We start from the raw sequence: 24,670 nt of genomic DNA, 5'->3' as shown, positions 1-24,670 counted from the left end.
AGCTTCTTGGCGCGAGAGTTTATTCAATGCTTGGCAATCAAGGCGTGCTTTTTGCACTTTGTGTAACCCGACATCATGCGAGATGTATCTCCAGACTCGGCACATGGTCGACAGCAAGCCCCCCCTCTTTCAAGCCTTTAAGAATGAATACATTTTTCTCTCGTCAGCGTTGTGTCTTATCTGCCACTTCATCGAGTCCATAGTACTACATACGTGGCAAGGATACACGCAAAAATGCTCTTCTCTACAGTTTTATCGACTTATTTTGCAGCGGGTGTGTTGGCCACGTCCCCTCAAATTCGTACCCTGGGGCAACTTGCCAACGGCACATGGCTGGAAAATATTCTTGTGCGCCCAAACGGAGCAATTCTAGCCACACAGCTTCTTTCCCAGTCCAACATTTGGACTGTAAAGAGACCAGAGTCGCGTCATACGTGTCTCAAACTCGTCACTTCTTTGCCTGGCAGCAACGCCGCGGTGGGCATTACACAAGTCAACGATATCGGTGGCCTCGAGACCTACGTGGTTTTTGGCGGTAATTTCACCGACGGCGAAAGCCCACACGCTGGAGAATATCAGGCATTCACTCTGCAGTTCTTGGATAAGCATTCCGACAAGTTCAAACTCAAAAAGATTGCTGCCCTAGGCCCCTCCAGCGTCTCAGCAAATGGCATCATAAGCTCCCAAGAATATCCCGGCGTGGTTTTCGTTGCCGACAGTTTTACCGGCCTCATCGGTAGACTTGACGTCTCCACTGGCCATTTCCAACAAGGCGTATGGGCATATGAGGAATTGAAAGCACCGCCAGGATTCAGGACTGGTGTCAATGGCGTCAAAATTTTCGAGTCACATCTCTATTGGACAAACAGCGACTTGATTGCCGTCTACAAGGTCCCCCTCACGAAATCAGGATGGGCTGTCCCCAATGCAGTTCCTCAACTAGTTGCCAATCTGTCGAGTGTTGCTACCATCGTGGATGACTTTGTCATTGATCGTCAAGGAAATATCTATTCTGCCACCAATTTGGACAACACCGTCATTTTCTCCGACGTAAAGACCAGGGAGAGCAAAATTGTGGCAGGGGGTTTGAAGGACTTTATACTGCAAGGTGTAGGTGCTCTGGCTATCGGAAGAGAGAGTCGAGGAGAAATCGTCCTGTACGGTGCAACATCAGGGGGACTGGAGCGCCCGATAGATGGTGTAACCGAGGGAGCAAAGGTCTCGTCAATTGTTCTTAAGACAAGGAAATAGTCTTATTGTGAGGCATATTCGAGAAATTAGGGTTATAAAATCAAGATTTTTTTCTAAGATTTAGTACTATAATATTTTATCGAGTAAAATAGACTTTGATTTACTATCTTTCCTGGATAAAATAGGTTTTACAAGACCCTTAGAGGACTAGCCTTAGCTTTCTGGAAATGTATAAGTTATTAAAGATAATCGTAGAGTTTAAGAGAAAGGAAAAAAATGAAAGTCCCTTGCTTTATTCTTTGTCCAGGTCTTTTATTTGCAATCAATACTAATATTGTATATATAGTTTATAGCAACCTACCCTATATTAGACTCAGATTAAACTAGTAAAACACAATATATTTTATATTAATACTTTTAATTAACACTACTTCTACACAGTCTAAGAAAATTATATCTCAAAGTCGTAACTCTCGAATTAAGCATAGCCCTTGCATGTGAAGAGTTGTAGAGAGATTTTGCCGCGACTGGTGCCACGCAACAGGCCGTGTAGCTCAATGGCAGAGCGTCTGACTACGAATAGTATCTACTTAGTGCTGATACTTGTTATGTGATCAGAAGGTCGCAGGTTCGACCCCTGTCTCGGTCAATCTTGTTATTATTTCCCAGGAAGAAATTTTTGCACATGCGCAAGTAGCAGTTACCTTGGCTATTATTTTTTCTTTTTCGCTTATTTAGCGTCGCCAATATATAAAGGCGCAGAGCTTTAAAATTTAAATACTCTAAAATTAAACTTTAAATTTTTGTTGCCCAGAACAAACATAAATTCTGCACCCAGGCTATCTATCATACATCCGGGCATGAATCAAGGGTTGCGTTTACACCTAAATTGCATGTTCGCTATCTGACAGAATGCGATTCCTTGGTTGGATCCAGCAATCTACTGAATTGAAGACCACCGGCGAAAAGTTCTCGAATTTCGTAAGCAAAGTCCAGAAAGTAAAGTGGATGCCCACAAACTTACAGTCTTCCCAGGTTTTCATCCGCCTGTTCATCATCATGAGATGAGAGCAATAGACCCGCGAGATATCTCTTGGATTCTTGCACCTCCCTGACTTGCTATGGTGATTGTATTATCTTCTTTTCGCGCGTCAGACTTAATGTGGGCCAGCTAGCTGCCAATTTGAAGCTCACAAGCTAGTTTAAAACTTAAGGATGCATGTCTATAAAGCGTCGACCAGGTGATGCTGTCGTTGAAGCGTAGAACAGATAAAACTACATGCAAGTCTAAATTGATGCAAGGACTAAATAACATGTCAAAATCATGTACATGTTTCATGGGTGGGTGAGGCTCTCCAACCAAGTCTCCATCTCGAATTCATCCCTTAATTCGTGACATGAGATCATATATGAGTGCACAGCCTGCCGCTACAATCGGCCCTGCCATATGCGCGGCCCTCAAGATCGTCAGCTTCTGATGGTGCATCGCTTAAAATGAATTGGACCCTATAAGATCCAGCCTAGCCGACCTGACAATCAGTTTATCATGCATCGAAGCTCACACATGTAGCAGGCTGAGCCTGGTGTGTTTCGGTTTACACTCAACTCGCTCTTCTGGCACGCACTTCCCGCCGAAATTTCCGCCCATATTAACAGACTTATTGCCTTTTATGCCTATGGTGCCGCCAAGTCTAATCAGAAGACAACAGACACAGTGTGTCAACTCCAATACTAAAGTTTATAATCTGCATAGTAAGGCGAGTCACTGTCTCTTACTGCAAGGAGGTGTAAAGAGTTTACCCGGATCAAGAGACTTATGTAGCTGACATTATTTCGTCTGCGCCTTCTAACAAGAGATTGACAGTGTCATGTGGCGACTGTTTCGCTGCTTTTTGAAAGACCAACGTCCAACTGCTACGAATAGATATTTGACTAGCCGTGTTGCAATTAACTAAACAGCTGTGCTGTACGTTTTGTGTGATATAAAAGGACTAGAATCCGAATACATTCTCATCCTCAATATAGCCCCATTCTAGAGCGATGCAAATTAGTGACGTTGATTGTGAAACTAGGCCTTGAGTTTTAAACTTACCCTTCAACACTGGCAAAACTGCCTTTTGAATCATTGTTGGCGGGCCGCACAAGAAGGCTACCGAGTCGTCGCTCGGTGGAAATAGATTGTCCTTAATTTTGACCTCATCCACATGACCCCTGAGCCCATTCCAACTATCACTAGGATGGCTCAAAATGTGCGTCACTCGCAGCTTGTCCCTGGACTCCCGCCGGAACTGGTCTAGTTCATCTCGCATAAGGATGTCGTCCTCTGTCTTGTTAGCGTCAATGAGACTTATCGTAGTCTTGTCTTGGGGAGTCATTATAACGCGAGCGACAAGAGCATAGCCAGGGGTGACGCCGGAACCACCTAGGACCAACGAAACACGGCTAAAGTGGCATTCCTTGCCGTCAATAATGAAGTTGCCGTCACCATTATATACAATCTCGCCTGTCGGACCACGGATCTCCACTTCTTCCCCAAGCGGAATGCAATCAAGGATGGAAGACATTGCACCTCCAGGCTGATTTTCATCGGCGAAATAGGTCTTGACAGTCAGATCGAAGGTTCCATCGCCGTCCCTGTATGGGTCTCTGGGAGGATTGGTGTCGCTTAGAGCAGGCAAGAGAGGCCTTGTAGGAGTGTAGCTGCGAATAAGCATTCAGTCCCTAAGGTGAAAACCGAGAAAGATGTGTTGGCAAGTGCTAATGCCAAGTACGCTCTTGTTTCCAGGAAGCTCAAAAGTATATATTCTCGAATCTGCAGATATTTCTTTGCGGTTAATAAGCTTAACAGGCACCCATCTGTGTTTTTGAAGGATGACTTGATCGTCCTTTGCAGATGATAACGCTGTCTCTTTGGCAGCAGCTTCCGCGTTCTTCTTGATAAAGTTTGCGGTCTTCTCTGTAACGACTCCGAGGACACATTCTCGAAAAACTTGTCAGCATTACACACTAGTTAATATCTGATATAAATCTTACCTTGCAGCTTCTGGATCGCAAAGTCATCATGTATAGAAGAGAACTCATCCGTAGTATCTTGGTGAACCTTCCCTGCGTGCTCGAGAATGGCTGCAGGGCCTCCGGGGTGCCACCCCAAAACGCTCGTTGCGTCGTAAACTTTTCCATCTACCACGATCCAACAGTCATGCTGTTTATCGTGTTTTTCGATTTCCTCACGCGTGAACTGCTTCTGTGGAGCCCTGGCCTCCTGTCTAGTATCAGAAATCCGATTTTCAGTGCTTGGCTTCATCCAGCCGCCTTCTCCCTTGCCAGGCTCCGTCGGATGGCGGAATAGCATGTAGGGCACAGCCGACTGCTCCCGATTCACTATCTCCAGTTTGACAGTGTACCAACAGTTATTCATCATTCCCATGATGTTCCAGTTCGGGTCCCTAGGTTGCGTGTTTTTAAAGACATTGAAACACCGCGCAGTTATACTACTCGCTCGGAGAAGCTGAACAACGTCAACGTCAACATGCCAATGAACCCATGCCCAGTACTTATTACCATGTCGAATAGGAGCTTCGGGAAATCTGCGAATACAGTATAGCCATGTCTTGCCATTGTCAAGAGAAACCTCGACTCGCTGCACCTCATGGCCCCCACCATCATATGCGATACCTGCTATACGATAGCTGCTGCCTTTCCGGGCCTGGGATAGTGATATTGTTTCGCCATGGGCAGGCTTTGCAATAATAGAATTGAGGTTCTGTTCATTGCAGGCCGTATCCGGATGCCGAAATAGCGCTTCTGCAAAAGGACCGTCCATCTCAGAGATAAAGGCGGGGAGGACACGATTGTCCCAAATATGATAGTGAGACTTATTCTCCTCCTGGCTAATCCATATCTTCCGCAGCCATTTGACGCATCTGCCTCCTACGTAGCCTGGAATTATCACCCTAATGGGATACCCGTGATCCGGCGGCAACGGAACGTCATTCATCTCATAGGCCAGGAGAATATCGTTTTGCGCACACATGGCATATTCAAACGGGATTGATGTCGCATAATTCCCCTCGCTGAGCTCATCCGCACCCTCAAAATTGACCCAATATCGCTTGCCACCCAGATCAGGCGGCAATTCTGGAACTCCCGCATCGACTAGAACATCTCTGAGTAGAGGGCCTTTCCAGTAAGAGCAACTAACACCCCCAGGTCCCCAATCGAACCCCTTGCTTCTCTTCATCATATTGAGCTCTTTCCTCCTGTTACCATCGCACGCTAGCGCGATAGGTATGTTGATGACGTCGAAGCCCTTAATATCCTCCATGGAGTATATCTTTGTTGTGCTGTTATACTCGACCTTGAGCTGGTGGAACTCCCACAATAGTCTTGGGACACCCCCATGGTTTCTAACGTAGTGTAGCTCATTAGGTGTAATTAAGCCAGAGGAAAAGAGCTGGCTTAGGTCGGGCTCGGCATTCAATGGGTGCTTGCCCGTGTTACGGATCAGGTGCGAGGAACGAGGAAGCCAATTATCAGGACTGAATTGGTCCTGCTCATCGATAGAGATCTGCGTCTGATTTGGCACCTTGGGCGCGTTTCCTTTGCCATCATTTTCTTTGAGATGCGACACGTAGTCATTCTCATGCTCTAGACCCCGAAGCAGAGCAATTTCGTGCATTGAATACATGTCCTCGAGACGTTTTTCTTTATCGCTTGACGCGTTTTTGACGGCATAAGCGTCGTTGTGTTTTTCCGTGTCAGAATCTCGCCGCCACTCATGCTCCTGTTGAGCCCTCCTCTCTTTCTTTTCTTTGTCATTTTTTGCCGCACTTTTTTGTTCCTCTTGCTTTCTACGAATGTTAATAGGCCAGTCTTGCTTCTGCTTCACCCAGTCCTCCGTGGTATCAAGCACATATCTCCAGCCCTGAGACTTATTCTCGGGGTGTCTGAGGTGGAAGTCCTACTACCTGTGTTAGCTCTTGAATAATATGAAGACGCAGAAATGGGCTAACGGGCTGGTGTTCAATCAGCTGGCGGAAATTGATCAGTGTCCCATGGGTTATCTCCTCCTCTAGTTCTTTCCGCGCCAACTGCGCCTGCTCAATCTCTGCGTGGTAATCCCCATCATCGGTCAACCCTGGTAAGCGATTGCTGCTATTCCTATACCCTACACGATGCTCGTGGCCAACACCCCAGTTCGGCTCGGTGGCAATATCATGCACCGATGAGCCGGGATGAGGTTGGACTTTGACCTTCCAGCACGAAGTATCCATTGCAGCAGTATGGCACTTTTCGAGGGGTTAAAAGAAGACTTCCAAACGAGAATTGGAAAGTAGATGTTATCGAGAACCAGTGTATTGGGACTAAGCATATGTTTACATGTCTTTTTACGTCGGCTATGAATGACCGAGCTGTGCCGTAATTGAAGGCTGAGTGGCTTGAAAGGCGGCTTCAACAAAGTTCCAGCGATTACATGTGTTGATGCGGATTGCGAGTGGTATATTTGACGACCAACCCACGGTTGGCAATGGCTTCAGTATGCATATGGCCAATTATAGCTGTCGAACCAATGTATACATCGTTATTTAGAACACACTAAAGTATGCCTCATCGTCATGAAGACGCAATCTTGTAGCAGGTAGTGCCGACTTATCCGTTGTGGGGATGCTATAATTGCTTCTCAAATGGCGTCCAAGGCGCTATGCCATAGGTCGAAAGGGTTACGAAAATGTCAAGACAGGTCAAGTGGCGACAAATCAGATCTAGAAGTAACACAAGGACCGAGAAGTGGAAAGTATCGGGCAGAATAATGCCAGGCAATCATGGATAATATTTTGAGGAACGAGATCAAATGCAGACACACCGGTTAACTCGGTTATATAGATCTTCATCTCGGCCATCTTCTCCCACAGGTATCCTCTTGGCTCAATAATCTATCCATACCGCAACTGCACGTTTAGTACAGGAAGCCAGAGAAGGAGTCCGTAGTTTCGCGACACCCAAGCGGCATTAACAGACATGCCCTGGGTCCCTTCGTACGTCGTACCTCTGGCATGCCTGGGTGCGTCTACATGAGACAGAAATTGGTACTAGGGAAGTCGGAATCAGTACTAAGGGACTCTGTTGTCGCTTTTCACCCGGGCAAGAAGTTCTATATTCAAGCCCTGCATGCCCCTTATACTCCGCTCGCTTGAGGCATTCTTTTGGCCCGTAATGCCGTTCCCATGTGCCTCTAACTTGTAAGATATGAATCCAGGACTGTAATATTTGAGCCTTTTGCCCATAGGTCGTCGAGTGACGGGTTCCTCGCAAAACTGGGAAACATCACCGCGAATTAGGTAGAACCACAGAGCCTCACAACGGGAAGCGGAAGAAGCGACCGAAGCTTTACGGCGAGGTGGGCAAGCCGAATAGTAGCGCGTCGGATGTTTGGTCATGGGAAGAATGGTTCAAACAGTCGGTGGAAAAACAGCGATAGTATAGGGATATAGAAATACTTAGAAGTAGCGGCATGCGCTGTTTAAACTGCTGCGTCAGGCGCCGCCGTGGAGGTCCTTCAAGCGACCAGATGTCAAGAAGGTGCCAAAAATAGATCAGACGGTGAGATGGGCTTTTCCTTCGTGAGCAAGGTCGATGGCGAAATCACTCTTTGGATCGGCCCCTCTTGCCCCAATAGTTCGTCGCAGTGTGATGATAAGAGGGTTATGCGACCACGCAATATCAGTGCCTCTTTGTCTTCTTTTAATAGCGACGCGAAGTACCTGAGGCCAGTGACCGTTTGTGTCACTTTGGCATAGCCGTCCAAGGAAGGAGAAAAGCAGGACTCGAGACACCCAAGTAAATCGGGCTTAGGCATTTTCCTGCCGCATAGTTGCTCTGTTCTGGAGAGCCCATAACGCCGGATATGGATGAGGGCATGATGAAGAATTCCATTCTTCGCGGTCTGTCAGCAGCGCCTCCACGAACTACAGAACGCCAATACACCCGCGACGGACATTGTAATTCGTCAAATACACCTGCTAACAAACGGGATCATAAAGGCAAAACTTGGTAAATTTAAAAGGTGAGCATAAGACCCTTCTTATAGTGGCTAACGATGGACCCTGCGACTTCTCCCGAATTTCCGTGTAGATAAAAGTCGCCGCCCCAAACAATACCGGTATTGATTTGCGGATGTTCACTAATATGGACATGGTTTTAGCCAATTTTCTATGACTAAAACTTGTTGGCAGCACCGGAATTGCCTCCGGAATTGCCTCCAGCATTGTTTCCAGAATTGCCTCCAGCATTGTCTCCGGAATTGCCTCCAGCATTGTCTCCGGAATTGCCTCCAGCATTGTCTCCGGAATTGCCTCCAGAATTGCCTCCAGAATTGCCTCCAGCATTGTCGCCAGAATTGCCTCCAGCATTGCCTCCCGTTGCCCCATTTCCAGCTGAAGCCTCTCCAGTTGAATTGCCGCCGACCATCTGGACAGGCATGACACCACCAAAGGGACCAGCCCCGTTATTATTGGCAATCTTGCATAGACACATCTGACTATTGCTGCCAATCACTCCATTACAAGTCATGTCGTTGGGAGCCGTGGCCACGACGTTCTGTTGTAGGGGGACGTGACACAATTAGTTTCGTTTTCAATCTCACAAAAGCGATGTTGCCACTCACCGTTTTCTCATTGACGTTGACGGCTCGCTTCCCGATGAAGCGACCAAACAAATCATTAATCTCGTCTCTCGCGTTATTCTTGCCACCCTTGCCTTGTCCTTTCGCTTGAAAGCCAGGTGGTAGCTTCCTGCTGGCGTTTGGCCCTGGCTTAATGTTTCCGCCCTTGCCTGGGACATTGTCTTGAATTTTAAGCTCGACCGAGTTCTGGGTGAAATCGTCTTTTCCTTCCGTGTTACACAGAGCTCGGATTGGGCCACCGCCGTCCTGTCATCAGGGTAAGCAAGGACAACATGGCCCGTTGTTTGGGGATAGTAAACCACTATCTGGAAACCGCACGTACAGAAGTCACAGTTTGCCAAGTGAAGCTGAGCTGTCCGCCTGGGGTGATCTTGGCAGGATCACCGCCAGCGTCCTGGATACTCTTGGCCGCGTCGGCGAGCTTGATCTTACCGCCGCCAGCTGTCCTGCCCAGTCCCTTGGAAGCGATCTTTCTGCTACCAAAAACGGGCGTGTCGACCTCGGTCAATTTGTTGGGACCCGTGTCCGGCACCGAGCCTTCGGGCAGAAGGCCCAGCGCTCGGGAGACGCCACCGGCGTTTCCAGTCTAAAGAGGCTTTGTTAGGGATAACATGATTCTTGCAAGGCATGGCTTTTGTTTTTTTTTCAGTGACGTACAGCAGTCGTGGGCTTGCCGTGGGCGTTAACAAGACTGGAAGAAAAGGCCACCAGGGCCATGTACATAGTTGCCGAACGCATCCTGATGCAGTTCTTTTAAAAAATAATAAGGGGAAAAGATGAGAAAAAAGTCAACAATTAGAGCTGGCAGGGCAATAAGAATAAGAAACGATGTTATTATGATGAGCAATAATTCTCTCTTGGCCTTCTTCTCATCGAGTTTATATACATATTACAGACGCCATATATGTTGTCTGCGTCCCGCCCGCCCGCGCGGTTGCTAGTGATTGACTCGTGAGCCTGACAATCCCATACACTTCTGTTTCCATCGGGGGGGCCGCCTTGGTGGTGGTGTGTATCACCTACTGTTTTATCTCGCCGACACTAGTGGCCCCCAGCACTTATGTTGTCTTGAATATCTCCACCTAATGCTGGACCATTCCGGAGCCAGGCCTGTACTGATTTTGTTCTATTTCAATGTCGCCAATCAGAGACGCCGGTGACTTCCGATCTGAGTAGTTTTGTGTTGCAATAAGGCGCCCGTCCATCCATCCATCTATCAATCTATACAAGCCTCAAGCCTTCGGATGGAAGATGGCCCTGTGTCCATGCCAACTTTGAACAGGTTAGGAGCCATCACAGGCCATGGCTAGCATCTGTAGTATTGCGAATCGGAGCTGTTTGAGACGAGTCCCATTGATTTACCGATTACCGCTTGTGATTTGCAACAGGCGTCACGTTTGACTAGCAGTGTTTCTAGATCCGCGTTGATCGGCTCCTTGAAACAAGATTTTCTCTCATACCTTGGTCCTTGACTGACTCAGGTGGTGATCTCCCTAACCCTACATTGCTGGGGAGATGTGCTGTGCTTGATCCTTGACGACGTAGCACGTCTGTCCAATCCGCTTTCATCGGGGGCCATTCCGACACTACAGTTTTCGGCGTTGCCCATGGAAACTGACTATTACAAGGAACAGCAAAGCCTGGCGTTTGAACTTGTTGGCAGGCCTCAGACCCGCATCCCCGTTTCAGATGGTGTGCGACGTAGCGGTTCTTGTCAGACTTCTTAAATCTTAAAAATAGGTCATCAAGTAAGCGCGATTATCAGTTGGAACACTTCAAGGCCAGAGGCTGCGTTCCCCAGATGATCAAGTGGTCAAAGCCACTATCACGAGCTACATACACGAGCAGATGGTAATAGCGGCTTGCCACCGCGACAAAGATCTTCATAATGCTAGCCTTCAGATCCTCTTCCCGGATTGCTGGTCTCTTAAAAATTAGACGATGGACCCTCAAGAGATCACGTACCGAGGCTATCGGAACTCCATCAAATTTCCGTCCGTCTTGTTCCTGGAGCCAACGACGCAAGGTCCTCGGAACGTCCCCCCCATTCGACTGCCCCTGAATGTTCGAATTCGCCGTCTGCGAGAGCATAGCATAGTTACATCGCATCAGCGGCGGTAGTATTTCCACATTACCACCAACTAGTGATGAAGCCAGGATCGTCAACCATCTTGGGCCGATAAACTCTGAGTCGATCCTGGGGTGTATGTAAAAAGCTGGAGTCGAGCTAGCCTATTTGGTTTTTGTTAGAGGTGAGTATAGTACCATAAGTGCTTCTTACCTGTTGTTGTTGACTCGCATGTTATAGAGCCTTGATCTCCTCGTCCAATCTCACAAATTCTTCTTCGTCCGTCTTGTCCAAATACCCACACAGTTCAGGATACTGGCGCAGCTTCTTGCGTTCAAGATACGGAATACGATTACGTCTTTGCCGATCGATTTCGGTGGGTGATCGGGACCGGTACCCAATGCTTTCAAGTTGGATAATCGCTTCTTCGTTTAATGCAGCCCGTCTGGCATACTCTGCCCCTGATAAGAACTTATGGCTTCCCCGTTGGTAGATTTCTTCGTAGAACCTATCAGGGATATGCATTTTGGCTAATTTGGCAGCCATCTGGAGGTGGAGGAAGATCTTGCTTTTTACCCAACGGAGTCGGGTCGGCATAAATCATAGCCTCAGAATGACAAACGAATACCACGAACCGTCGTAATCTACTATTGCTCGTCTCCCACTCCAAGAAGATAGAAACACCCTGGTACTGCCCCCAAAGCTGAAGCCCTCAAGCCGCTGCGTTTTCTTCATCCTCTCGCGTACAGGTGCTCCCCAAACAACATCAACGACTGCTGCCATATGACTTCGTAAATCAGACGTAAATTTCTCATGTATATCTAGTACGTCGGGTGGGTATGCTGTAAAGCCATCCACAGGTTCACACCGGAAAATGTGATCATAAATCAGGACTTTGTCGGGAGAGAAACCTGCAGCCATTATCTGGTGGATGGACGGATTTGAACAGTCTGTACCGCGAGAGGAACAAGGGTCGGCAACATTGAAGTTTGGATTGTGCAGATGGCACGAAAGAGACGCGTCTAACGGTCCATCGGGCGGGATTAGGAATCGAACATCTCTTTTCAGGCCGTGCGTCTGACCACAAGCTACTTCTGCTTGGGCCGCATTGTGGAAAGCGTCTTGGCAATTCCAAGTATAAGTTAGAGTTTTTCGATGCTCTAGGTCGTTGATGTACGGCTTGAAGCGTTTTAGCTTTTGAACCAGAAACAGATTTGGACTCGGGTCATCCAGATACAGATCACCAAAAAGGTGATATAATGGATTTGACTTCATCCTAGGATTTAGGATTCCAGAAAGTACGACGGCCAAAAAATTGCTGAAATAAGTTGCGGTAAGTAATATGAGCAGATGGAAAGGTCTGGAAGAGGATCAAATGAAGCCTTAAAAGCAGCCCGAGAGAAACTGCAAACCCCCCCTCTCCTTGGTTTAACTGTGAAATAAGGCAAAAGTGATGGATCATGATGATGGAAGCGCAAAGATCATACACGAGTAGAGCGGTCAACAAAGCTATAGATAAGAAAGATAACGTGAAGTTGACTACAAATGGGAGCGAGCATGCAAACGCGCACAGTGAACTTCAAGCAAGAGTGAATTTCTTTTTGGCAAACGACCTTCAGGGGTGCGGGTACTCGCTTTAGGTCTATGCTCGCAATCAACCAACTCACATAGCTAAATATATCCATTGGAATTACATTCAGGAGAGATATTCAAGAAAAAGAAAAGAGAATATAAGTATATATCTGTAAACAACTAAGTTTCTGTACGAGCGAGGCGCACGTACAGTAAACATGGTGTCGTGGGACATACACATACGATGAGAAACGAATGATGATGCATGAACTCTCTGATGGCTCCCTGGCTAGCAACGGCTGCTCTGAGCTAAAGAGCTGATGGAAGAGATGAAGAGAGAAGAAGCCAAAGGGAAGCTGCGGGCCTCTGGACCACAGTCAATGAGGGGCAGCGACACACGTGACCCAACACATGGGCAGTCCACGATTTTACTATACGCAATAGGCTGTACACCCATGGGATCGCTATTGCTAGTTGTTGGAATTGGTAAGAGAGAGGGAATTAGAAAAGACAGACCATATTTCCATTATGCCTAAAATATGCATTAGATGAAATATAAACTTGACTTGAGTAAGAAAAAGAAAAAAAAAAGACATCTTAGATCGACGTACCAGGGACTCGAACCCTGAACCTTAGTCTTAGGAGGACTACGCGCTCCCATTGCGCCAGCACGCCTATGAGCGACGATTGGGCTCGCTATTATCCAATATGAACATGTCGAAGAAATGAGGCTCCAGAGAGGATGTATGCGTGCGGCGCTATTCTCTGTAAACCCGTGAATAAACTCACGATGCTGCCTGCTTGGCAACTGCTGAGCTGGTACGTGTCGAGATGCCAATTGTGGATAGCATTGTGATTTTCACTGTGGATGAAAGCCAAAACTAGTTTGGCGTAAAGAACATGCTCTCCAACACTCAACTACAGAGGAGAAGAATGCCTCTCAGTCCATCCATCCCAGATCAGACAATCCTGCGATGGATGAGTATGGGCACGAGATGAAAGTGGCCCCATCTTCCCCCTCAGCTGGTACGCATGAATGAGAGCTGAAGATGACCGTGGGGCTGTGAAGCGACCGGTTGTATAGGAAGAGACAGTTCACGAGGTGCGCTGCTACAAGTTCTTGCGCGCTTCTATATGTAGTATTTTCATCCGTAATGTACGGTCCGCCACTTTATCAAGGACTTTCAATATGACGTCGCATTGTGCTGACGCCTCGAGTTCGTGGCCTAACGCTGTATGCATCACCCGGCTACTTGGGATATCGCGACAGGTTTTTAGGCTGCGATATAAGGGCCAGAAGATGGCTTTGCCCTGTGCATAGTTTTATCATGGTCAGCAGGTAGTCAACTTTTTCAAGTTTGAGCCAGAACATGCTTGAGCTTAGAAGGGCCTGACGCTGCCACCGACTCAGCCGGCTCAATAGTACTACACCACTAATGGCCCTTGCACAAGCACAATCGAACCAGATGAGGAGCGCTACCTTACGAACGCCGTCGTCACCGTCTTTGCGAAGGCTGAAGTTCTCGAAAGGTCAATAGACATCGTCTTGGTGCAGTTCCTACCCCGTCGAGAGGGATTTGTCTCTTCCCTGGTTGAGTGGGCGTCCTACTTGGTCTGGCTAACCGAGCTGGATGCGCCGGTCACTCAAGCATAGTCTCGAATAATGAAGTCGCTTGCAGATGAGCGGGTGAAAAGCTCAGATGAAGCCGCCAGAATCTCTCATACATCGAAGAAGAGTCGCTACCATGGGACGTTTCCGCCGTTATTGTCTTGCAAGATACATTAACCATAGATTTCGTCCCCTGTACTTGTAACCCTTTCATAATTGACCCCTTTGTTCATGTTCCGGTTGTCTGATGAATTCGGCCGTAGATACTCCAGGCATGAAGCCCACGTTGCCAATTGAGCATACCGGATAACTTGTCATGGCAAGTACCATTCCTGGCTTAGGCCTCTGTTCGGAAGCAAAACGCCAAATCCGGGACAAGGCAGTGCGAATTGTACATACCAAACTTCACGGAGAAGCTGGTCACGCTTTATACGAATATCCACTTCAAGAAGCTTCAACAAGGTTGCTTTGCACTGCTGGTAAGCTAGGCTGCCGCGCTTCTAAAGCTGCACCTGGAGGCCGGTAAAGCCGAAAACAGCACCAAGAAAAGGGAACTGGAGCGTCGCCATGCGCTTTGTCCGCCGCTATAGTCCTGTCGGCGAAATTGTTTGAGCGCGTATCACTGGAGTGGCATCGACTTGGCCGACTTAGAAAGTACAATGGGCGCAATATTCGCTCAAATGGGGATGGACTCACAGATGAGAATTGACATTCTATTCGACTTCAAAAAGGCCACTACTGTCAAGCTGCCGGCAGCCTTCTTTACCAACTTCCCACGATCCTTGATGTGCAGAAAGAATTGCGCAACCAGTAACAGGCATATATCACGAATCATGCGCGAACGGCCCGAGCGGCCCGAGCGGCATCGTGGGATCCTCCAAATTGTCAGAGGAAGCAGACCCAAGCGCTACGAGAACCCAATGAGCAGCTTCTTCGACTCATGACATATGTCTAATCCCAGAACTAGAAGCCCAGGACCGGGCAGGGCGGGCTAAAGCGCACCCACCTTGCAAGAGCCAGGCCTGCCTGACAATTTACCGGTGAAGACGGCAAATAGACGGCAATTAGATTATGTAGGCAGTAGTGGAAAGGCGTCATTATAGCTTTTGTGGAGGGGTTTTCAAGTCTGCGTGAATAGGAACGGCCGGGAGCTAAACTAACGGTCTTTATGTTTCTACTAACAGCCTTATGAATGCGAAGTTTATGACATATCAATAGGACTTGAGGTGTTAGACTACGCTACACATGGGCCCCGTATGGTTTTGGAGGGATTGCTTCGACAAGTTCGCTCCATGAACTCTTGGTGCTAATGCTTAGCTAAACGAAAAGCCTCGGATCGTGACTAATATATTAGTGAGCAAGCCCTAGTATGCAATTTTGGGCATATATATAGCACAAACTATTATCCTGGGAGTTTATAACATCACCTGTTGTTCCGATCTGGCTGCACACAGTTGAGAGACCCTGTATCATGGTAAGTTGCAGGGGCAAGCAAGTCATAAGGGTACGCATGTGAAGTATTCGGTCCAAAGACATTATACCATTGGCTTGGTCAGCATGTAAGTCGATTGGTTAGCTTGCTACTGCTAGAAGAAACAGTTGAAGGAAACATCGCCTCACCAAAATGCTGCCCCAAGTTCCACATTCTATCTACGTTAGAAGCCGTGCAAGTGGAGGAGGGATTAGCCAGGGGGTAATAAAGATTACTGATCTATCAAGACCCTGTGACTAGTACTTTATTACTATAATTGTAAGTGGCATCTCACTTCGCCAATGTCGCCGCTGTTGCATCGTGAAATATTACACTACTTAAACATGTTTATCAAACTCGTAGATTTTGGATGCCTTGAGAGCTCAGTTCACAACACTGGAATTCAACGTCTGGGACAGAGGGCATGGGGTCAAATCATGAGTCAAGCGGCGAGGATTACAAGCGAATCTTATACCTACAAATGAGGTGAGCAACATGTTCAGTCAAAGAGAATCACACAATCAGATTCATAATATCGAAATACGAAAGAAAAAAAGAGGAATTATATACGCCCTTCTGCCGGTGCGAACAAAGAGATATAGAAAAGGGAAAGATGGATGAATTCAACAGCCAAGAACATTCCAGGTCCATGTTAGCAGGCAAGTCTGCAAAGAGTCCGGCAGAAATCGACCGGTACTTTAATAACTCAGTATTTACCAGTTTGCTATCAATAATAACAGTTTATATCTCGGCAACCGCGATGTCATCAATTTTCTTTTTTCAATATTTAAACCTCTAATCCGCTAGCGCGCGTAGTGACCAGCACTACCTAGCCTACTAGCCCAGAGACAAATGAATGTTTATACAACGTAGTAACAATACATTAGAACACCTTTTCTTTCTAAATATCTCTAAGAGATTGTTGGGCCAAACTCAACCAAAATCCCGACTTGGCACAAAACAGGTGACACTTGAGGTGATTTAAAATAACTCGCTGGAACATGTATTTCAGAGGACATCTAAAATAATAAACTTTGACCTTGTAAGGGCAGTGGACGTGTTGCGCAGCGGGCCGCGGCCTTGACTGATTGGGGGTTCCTAAACAAATTATTGGGATCATATTTCGCCTTGATAGTTTCCAGTCTTTCAAGGTTCTTGCCCCAATACAATTTCTGAGCCTCGCCTGAGCTCAACTGAGAGTCAGGAACGTTGGCATACATTCCCCATTGACCATTCGTAAAGGAATTTGTTATAATATCCCTAAACTCTCGACCAAGAGCAAGCCCGTCCTCAGGATACTCTTGACTAGGCCAAACAAAATCGGTGAACTGGAAAATGAGGAACTTGTCCCGATGCGCGTAGGCTGTGTCGGTAACCTTTGGTCCGCCAATAGCAGAATACTGGCCTCCATGTATGAACATTTGGATCGACCATGAATTGCCTCTCTTTATAGCGTCTGTGGCGATATAGTCGGCAAAAGATCTGAATTGATTGGCCGAGAGAGATGGGGTAAGGGCGCCAGTTGTGTAGAGCGACAAATGCTAAATTTGATTTTAGTCGGCATATACCTGGAACATATTGCGTTGTAGCAGACGACTTACCACATTATCTGCGGGCGGTGTTATATCGATGTTGGGCTGACCAAGCGCCCAAAACTTGACGTATTCGAGCCAATTCCCCTCATGGACTTCAAGCTGCCCACCAATCTTCCCTAGCAGAGGCACTAATGCTTCACGAAGACTGGCTTCATTGCCAACGTATGAACCATTAAGTGTGTAGCCAGTCGATCTAACGTCAATTTGGCATGACAGCTCGCTGGGCATAGTTTGTGCAAAGTCTTGGAATGCGAGGAGACCAGAAGGGGCGGTTTCTGGATCCCAATCTAAGATAATGCCAAAATTCGTTACCTTCTCAGGAGCAGGGAATGTTTCAAACCCATACTCTGCCACAATACCGAAGGAAGAACCCGCACCCCGAATTGCCCAGAAAAGATCCGAATGCTCGCTCTCGGAGCAATACACAATTGTGCCATTATGGAGAACAACGGTGGCGTCTTTCATCCAATCAAGGGTAAGACCAAACTTTCGCGATACCATTCCATACCCTCCATGGGCAGCGTGACCGCCGACGCCAACACTGACTTCTTTTAGTACATCAACACATTTTAGCTTGTGTAATACCATTGAACCTACGCTGGGCAATATCCATGTGAAAGTGCTCTCTTCCCTTGATTGTACAGTTCGACAGCAACGTGACCCAATCTCGCACCAGACTGAATCCTCGCTGTTCCATTCTGAGCAAGCTCAACATTGTACATTCGATCTAGTTGAATGACAAGATGCCCGTCCTCCCCTCCAAGGCCAAGTGAGGTGAAACTATGGCCGCCACTTTTGGCAGTAACGGGAATGCTATTCTTTTTGGCACATGTTACGGCAGCTGCGATTTGGGAGATCTGGGTAGGGACAGCGACAGCGATGGGCTCATACTGAAGTCGGGTATTGAAGGGGGTAGTATGCTGTGTCCATTCTGGAGTGCCCTTTGTTGCAATGGGTACTCTGGCATCCGAAAGGCAAGAAGCAAATGCATCATGGCTAGGTGTATCGGAGTTAACCAACCAAGCCTGTCCGGCGAGGCCAGCAATGAGCTGAAGGGAGAGGCGTGTCATTTGTGCAAGGTGGAATTGCCCCGTTGACGAATAGAGTTATAGAAAAATAAAGGTCGGCTCGAGTTCGACACGAACTAGGACATAAGGGTCTCTGCGACAGAGTGTACTTGGGACCCCAGTCCTAGCAGGCTTATATACATATCGTGGGACCATCTTAAATCCACGGGGACATGCGGCCGTTTTCTCCATATTGCCTGAACGCCATGCAAAATACGGAGAGGCGATTATGCCGCCAGGAGAGGAACGGCTTATCACCGGGTTATGGGGAATTGGGTCCATCCCAGCTAGTAACAGGAGGGACATGGCAGGGCTTGAACAGTAGGGCAGGTTGTAGTAAAGTCAAAAAACAATTCAAGGTACTCTTCGCACTATTCAGCGCGGACTTGTATCTCCCTTGCCAGCAAGCAAGCTTGGATTTGGTTGTCACCAAGACAAGTACAACCTTCTATGATCAAAAGTGCCTTTTACCATCCGCCAAGTAAGCGCTGTAGCGGTCCTAAACTGAACGGCTCATAACCGGGCCCTTCCGAGCCGGCTAGTAGTATCGTCTGGAAGAACGGCAAGGAGTGGGCGGGGACGGTTCGTGGACATCGAGTCAGGCCACTCTCTTGCGAAGAACACCGGGGCCGTTTTGCAAGTGGTCAAACGACTGGTAGGTGCAATACTTGTCCAATAGTACCGCCCGGGCCTCTATTGCTAAAATAAGAGACAATCGATTATTCGGATAATTCAAGGTAATCAGACGTAGTATCGTTTACTGCAACGCGTTGCAGAAGACCCGAAGGAAGAATAGTGTGGAGAGTTCGCTTCGAGTGCCGCAATGCTACTCTGTAAACCATGGGTATCTCACTGCATGTGCTAATGCGACTAGAAGATGCAAGGCTTTGATAGCCTATCCAGTGGGCAACCAGGAATCCAATGGCGGGCGTCTATAATTTCCGAATTTGTGTGGCTGTGGTTGGCAACATGGCCAGGTTCTGGGATCATCTTGGGGGCCAAATCTTGCCATGCTGGTGCCATGTTCCATGGTACCGGGAAGTACCACGTTGCAGTGCAGGTGGGCAGGTTGGTATTGACTTCTTCGGGGAAATATTCCGCTCCTGAATCTCGTGACCGAAACGCTGGAACCTGCTCAGCCACACTAGCACGAACTGGAGTTGTGGTGCTATATCAAACATTCGTTTCCCATGTGAATTCGGGCTGTTCGGCCGTGAACCGAGTGCTATTGCAAATACGTAAGCCTAGTTGGATAAAGAGTGACAGGAGAATAATTTTTTTTCGGGCGTTTTTGTCAGCCCACCGTCGGCTTGACCGACATGGTCAAATGAAACGGACGTCAATGTGAGGCGACCGAACAGGTTGAATTTAGCTACGAGGGTCACAAATTATCCATTGTGGCTTCCCAAACACCTTCTGATGTTTTGTGGTACGCTCGACTGCGCCCCATAGCCGTCGTTCTATTCTTCTGGTTTGTTATCCCCGTCGTGGCATGAGGGTGGATAAATGTCGGCGGTTTAATTTAGCCCCAGGAGCCGCTTTGCAATTATGTCTGGTGCCAAGATACGCTTATGGCCTTGAACTGGAACAACCGCCGGGGATCCATCTTCACGCCTTACAAGTCGCTGGTTTCCATAATGCCCAACGTCGAGGGACCCGATTGCGCCTCAGTGAGGAGTTGTAGTGTCTCCGGCCCGCCCCAAAAGCCGAAGAGAGATTAGATACGATGGAAATAGGAACTGTTGTCGGTTCTGTTGCCTGGCATCTATGCGGGTAGTTTGGTTAACACCTTGCTCGCCAAGTTCCCCGAGCGGATTACGAGGCATCCGAAACTGGCCCTCAATCCCTTGAGAGGTTTGTTTAAGCGAGTGGATGTTTTTATCTTCCAACTATACAATATAATAAAGAAAAGAACCCTTTTATATTGTCAATTCAAAAGTCAAAACTACACCTTGAACGGTATTGTTGAGTTGGACAGGTCAGACAAGTGGACACATTCTGGCTTAAACTATAACACGGCATTATGAATCACTCACTTATCCTTAAAATTGGGCTGAAATTGGTAGTTGAGCTGTAAAGTACATTCAAGGTCAAGTATGGGAAAAGAAGTATTTATGAGTTTAGAGGACTTGTGGTAGCAGCGCATCGGATAGTATTATTGAGTTGTAAATCGTGAGAGAAAACCAGATTTATGGTCAAGCTAAGAGTTCCCAGCATGCAAGTATCCAGCTTTCCAATATATACCCACAATCCACGACAGCCCAAAATATAGAAGAGGCAGAGTTAACATTAGCGGCCAGAGCCTACTATTTCCACGGGTTTTGCTGCTATACTTATCCCAGCCCGGGTACGATGACTTGGGAAGAGGTATAAAATCCAAGGAAGCAGCATCAGCAAGCATGTTGAAAGGTCGAGCCTCGAAATATGCGCCAAAGTATGGCATTATATATCTTCCCACGAATCTGTGAAGCAGTCCCTTTCGGGCATGGACACGGACTGTCAGCTTCGACATGTTCGTGATCTGCGTTACTCTAGAAAGGTGTTGCTTGTTAAATCTTCTGAGCAACAGATCAATTTCTTGCTCTGTTGGACGTGTACCGGATTTTAACTGGCACATGTTCCGAAGCAGGTTACACAAAACAGCCACGTCTTCGATTGCACAATTCGCCCCCTGTCCGAGGTTGACAGTCATCTGCTCATAGAAAATTTGTGAATAGCCAAGCATAACTCTAGTTTGTTTAAGAGGGTATGCTTACCTTGTGAATACTGTCGCCAATGCAGACCAGTCTACCCGTTGACCACGTGCTAAGACAGCTCTCCTCCAGGCTAAGCATGTTAACAACTTCTCTCTTATTCCAAACGTCCTTGAATTTGATGCCGTTCCCAATCGGTAGCGTAAAGACCTGCGAGCACAATGCAGTTGCGTCATCAATCGTGAAGCGAGGGGCTTCACTATATGTATATTTCCGATCAAGCTTTTCGACCAAGAACCAAAAAACCACCTCATCTTTAGATGGAATAACGACTAGGGTTCGTCCATTGCTCATATGCATAACTTGCTCTCCAGCAATGAGCCCTGTAACACATTTTGAAATACCGAAACAGCAAGAATACTCGATTAGAATACCTGACATGCTTCATTAGTAAAATTTTCGTGTAACTGGAGCGGACTGCATCTACATTTATCGATGCACTCGGCTGTTTTGAATGCCGACTTTGACGAGTTTATCCGACGCCAAATTTCCCCCCGAGTCTGACTGTGTATTCCATCAGCGCCAACAATCAGATCCCCTTCATAGACGTCCCCCTCCTTGGTCAAGACGCGAGCACCTGTTATTTCATCCTTTGTGAAATGCTCAATAGTAGACATGGTTTTGTTAACATGAATCCTTGTCTTGTCAGGAAGAGCATTATATAAAATACGGAGAAGCTGTCTTCTCTCCAAGAAAGCGATTGGATACCCAAAACTATGTCTCATTAGCCCTTTAATTTATTTACATGCTAAGTAGAGACGACTTGCATACTTTTCAAGGATTTTCTTAGGATACAGACTGGTGAACGCAAATCCGTCTGGAAAATGGATGCGTGTGGCCCCTAGAGGTGGCGCCTCATCTTCGATAGCTTCATAAAGACCGAGTTGATCCAGTATTCTAGCGCCATTGGGCAATATGCCAATAGACGCTCCTTCCTGTGGTGTGACTGTGTCCCTTTTCTCGAGAACTACATAGTCAATTCCAAATTTGTGCAAGCTGTGAGCTAACGTTAGGCCCGTTACGGAACCGCCGATGATGATGACTTTGAATTGTCTTTGAGACATTGGAGATGAATGAAATAAAAACAGCACCGCAACAAGTCCAATTATTCTTTGGAAGGTAGCCTGGTCTCAACAACCAATACTAGAAACAGAGCATGTCCATTACGCGGGAAAAGATGCCACGAGTGTGCGCTGATATGGTATTTGCAGGCTTCTGCACCTGCGACCCAATACGTCGAGTTCCAAATAAGCCAATGAGGAATCATACGAGAAGCCAAGTTGTCAGCCTGAAATTAATTGCGAGGGATAATAGGAGCTAGACAAAGAACACGGACGTGCCTGGCCCCAAGGCCTGGTCCTTGGCTGGGCATGGTTCATGACGGTTAAGGCTTGGCTTTCCAGTAAACCCTGCGCATAAGTGGAATAACCGGCCCATGGGTAAGACCATGAATACGAGCACCTCCAGGGCGTTTGCAATAAGTATTTTTAACAGCCACTATTCCAACGCCCCTGAGAAACCCTGCTGAAATTGATGCTAGCAGGCCAGTGCTTTAGTAGCACCTATACTAGACATCCTGCAACTTTAGGACACGGCTTGGTGGAAAGACAAGTGCAGTTACGTAAATCGCCGAAATTGTCAGTTTTTTTCGGTGGCTTTAAACGAACACAATGGTACGTGCATTACTTACAGCGCATCAAATCCTATACGCTTTGCCTACTAGTGGTTTATGTCCCCTGAAATTAGTACCAGTAATACGCTGCGACAAGTGTAGTAAAATACGACGTAGGATAAAGCAAAGATCTACTTATCTAACAAGGCAAATGGTAGAACTGTAGAGGAATCCCCAGTTAACTACCTTAATAAAGACTAGTGCTCTTTTTTGGCATTTGGTAAAATAGTACCAAGATTACATTTACAAGACGCGAAAGGCATTAGGAGTCTGCAGAATACCAACAAAATAAATTCCAAAGTATAATTACAGAGCTGATTCCAGGCATAGTAATAGTTCGCCTTTTATAGCATAAATACAAGCCAGGCGTCTACCCATACCTTTTTTTAGTGTCTGGTCGGTGGACGTATCGCCCAAAGAATATCAATGCCAGGGGCATCGTACCAGCCCCTCCTAGCCAGGCAGAATTGCCCCATGACTCAGCGTTTGCATTGCCCCTCAATAAGTGTCTGGTCGATAGAAGTCGAGTACTTAAATTTAGTTGATTCCATATGGACACTTGGAGCGTGATACAAACTAGGGATCTATTTGTATACACTTTATCATAAATTCGATTGCGTAATATCCAGCCAACTACGCGTTCGCTCTCCAATACCATTCACAATGTCCACAAGCGCGCCAAACACGAACGAGCTGAACTCACCAGTGCTGGAAACACAGCCACTCGCAGGAGATGCGGCGCTTTTGCATTCTTCTATTGCCGCTGGCTACGAGGAGGTATGTTGTATCTGCCGATGATTGCTTAGATGTGTAAAAGAGGTTTGCAATACAGTTCTGATTTGAGATGCCTTGCTAGATTATCCGAGCTCCGTTCGACTACCTTCTTAACCTCCCCGGTAAAGATGTTAGGAGCAAGATGATCTCAGCCTTTAATCAGTGGCTCTGCATCCCTGCCGATAAGCTTGAAGTTATCAAGCGAATTGTTATGCTACTTCATAATGCGTCACTTCTGTATGTTGTTTCTGACTGTTATTTTGAGCGTAATTGCTGAGTGTATGCCTTAGGATAGATGATATCCAGGACTCATCCAAGCTTCGTCGTGGTCTGCCTGTATCACATCATATCTTTGGTGTTCCTCAGACAATTAATGCTGCCAACTACGCCTATTTTCTCGCACAACAGGAACTCCCAAAACTGGGCGACCCAAAAGCTTTCGAAATTTATACCGAGGAGCTGCTAAGTCTTCACCGCGGTCAGGGCATGGACATATACTGGAGGGAGGCCTCAAAGTGTCCAACCGAGGAGGAATATTTCTCCATGGTCTCCCACAAAACAGGAGGCCTATTTCGTCTAGCAATCAGGCTAATGCAACTTGCGAGCGACAAGAACTGGTTTGTTTTCCACACACGGTAGAAATGCAAGACTGGTGCTAATATTACTTTTCAACCACCTAGTGACTTTGTGCCGCTTGTCAACGTACTGGGAGTTATTTTCCAGATTCGCGATGATTACCTCAACTTGCAAAGTCATGCATACACTGTTAATAAAGGATTTGGAGAGGATCTGACCGAGGGAAAATACTCATTTCCCATCATTCACAGTATTCGTTCAGATCCAACAAATATCCAACTTTCTAGCATCCTGAAACAGCGGACAACAGATGTCGACGTCAAGTTATTCGCCGTTGAATGCATCAAGGCAACCGGTTCATTTGAACACTGCAAAGAGAAAATTGCCGAGCTAGTAGCTGAAGCTAGGCAGTTGATCAAGGAAATGGGCAACAGTGGTCCTGGGAGCGCAGAAGCAGTCGACCGTGTTTTGGACCTGATTGGACTCGAGCCTGAGAGTAGTTAGGTGATTTAGTGATTTACTAGGTTATCTGTAACCTTGGCGTTGCTCGAAATAAGCACATCATGTAATGTTGTACACTTGGAGCTAGATAATACTATAATGGAAAATTGAACTTTATTGCTAGTTTTCCCTTCGGTATG

The 24,670-nt window shown here is 47.0% G+C and overlaps 7 protein-coding genes and 2 non-coding genes across 9 annotated transcripts; 3 read left to right on the top strand and 6 right to left on the bottom strand.

Moving 5' to 3' along the window:
• Nucleotides 1-234: 234 nt before the first annotated feature.
• G6M90_00g106100 (uncharacterized protein) lies at nucleotides 235-1,251 on the top strand (the record flags this gene model as incomplete). The annotated part of the gene is made up of 1 exon (XM_014684114.1): nucleotides 235-1,251. One exon carries the CDS (start codon nucleotides 235-237, stop codon nucleotides 1,249-1,251), a length of 1,017 nt encoding a protein of 338 aa, XP_014539600.1.
• A 483-nt stretch (nucleotides 1,252-1,734) lies between these two features.
• Nucleotides 1,735-1,840, bottom strand: G6M90_tRNA00000123. Its single transcript has one exon. It is a non-coding gene; the product is annotated as a tRNA-Arg (tRNA).
• Nucleotides 1,841-3,182: 1,342 nt separating this feature from the next.
• Nucleotides 3,183-6,464, bottom strand: NIA1 (Nitrate reductase; the record flags this gene model as incomplete). The annotated part of the gene is made up of 5 exons (XM_066131698.1): nucleotides 3,183-3,223; nucleotides 3,284-3,891; nucleotides 4,093-4,171; nucleotides 4,225-6,151; nucleotides 6,204-6,464. 5 exons carry the CDS (start codon nucleotides 6,462-6,464, stop codon nucleotides 3,183-3,185), a joined length of 2,916 nt encoding a protein of 971 aa, XP_065987847.1.
• A 1,942-nt stretch (nucleotides 6,465-8,406) lies between these two features.
• Nucleotides 8,407-9,595, bottom strand: G6M90_00g106080 (uncharacterized protein; the record flags this gene model as incomplete). The annotated part of the gene is made up of 4 exons (XM_014684112.1): nucleotides 8,407-8,787; nucleotides 8,855-9,118; nucleotides 9,195-9,458; nucleotides 9,530-9,595. 4 exons carry the CDS (start codon nucleotides 9,593-9,595, stop codon nucleotides 8,407-8,409), a joined length of 975 nt encoding a protein of 324 aa, XP_014539598.1.
• Nucleotides 9,596-11,174: 1,579 nt separating this feature from the next.
• On the bottom strand, nucleotides 11,175-11,465 carry G6M90_00g106070 (uncharacterized protein; the record flags this gene model as incomplete). Its single annotated transcript, XM_014684111.2, has 1 exon — nucleotides 11,175-11,465. The coding sequence occupies one exon, from the start codon at nucleotides 11,463-11,465 to the stop codon at nucleotides 11,175-11,177; it is 291 nt and encodes a 96-aa protein (XP_014539597.2).
• A 1,650-nt stretch (nucleotides 11,466-13,115) lies between these two features.
• Nucleotides 13,116-13,187, bottom strand: G6M90_tRNA00000112. Its single transcript has one exon. It is a non-coding gene; the product is annotated as a tRNA-Arg (tRNA).
• A 1,593-nt stretch (nucleotides 13,188-14,780) lies between these two features.
• Nucleotides 14,781-15,065, top strand: orsA (Orsellinic acid synthase; the record flags this gene model as incomplete). The annotated part of the gene is made up of 1 exon (XM_066131697.1): nucleotides 14,781-15,065. The coding sequence occupies one exon, from the start codon at nucleotides 14,781-14,783 to the stop codon at nucleotides 15,063-15,065; it is 285 nt and encodes a 94-aa protein (XP_065987927.1).
• Nucleotides 15,066-16,611: 1,546 nt separating this feature from the next.
• sorD_1 (FAD-linked oxidoreductase sorD) lies at nucleotides 16,612-18,257 on the bottom strand (the record flags this gene model as incomplete). The annotated part of the gene is made up of 3 exons (XM_014684110.1): nucleotides 16,612-17,133; nucleotides 17,194-17,728; nucleotides 17,785-18,257. The coding sequence occupies 3 exons, from the start codon at nucleotides 18,255-18,257 to the stop codon at nucleotides 16,612-16,614; spliced, it is 1,530 nt and encodes a 509-aa protein (XP_014539596.1).
• Nucleotides 18,258-23,342: 5,085 nt separating this feature from the next.
• On the top strand, nucleotides 23,343-24,533 carry atmG (Geranylgeranyl pyrophosphate synthase atmG; the record flags this gene model as incomplete). The annotated part of the gene is made up of 4 exons (XM_014684109.1): nucleotides 23,343-23,456; nucleotides 23,536-23,690; nucleotides 23,744-24,070; nucleotides 24,134-24,533. The coding sequence occupies 4 exons, from the start codon at nucleotides 23,343-23,345 to the stop codon at nucleotides 24,531-24,533; spliced, it is 996 nt and encodes a 331-aa protein (XP_014539595.1).
• Nucleotides 24,534-24,670: the final 137 nt, after the last annotated feature.

This window comes from Metarhizium brunneum, chromosome 7, assembly GCF_013426205.1.
Source record: "Metarhizium brunneum chromosome 7, complete sequence".
In the NCBI taxonomy this organism is placed as follows: Eukaryota; Fungi; Ascomycota; class Sordariomycetes; order Hypocreales; family Clavicipitaceae; genus Metarhizium; species Metarhizium brunneum.
Note: the sequence above shows the minus strand (reverse complement) of the source record. Positions and strands in the feature narration are given on the sequence as shown.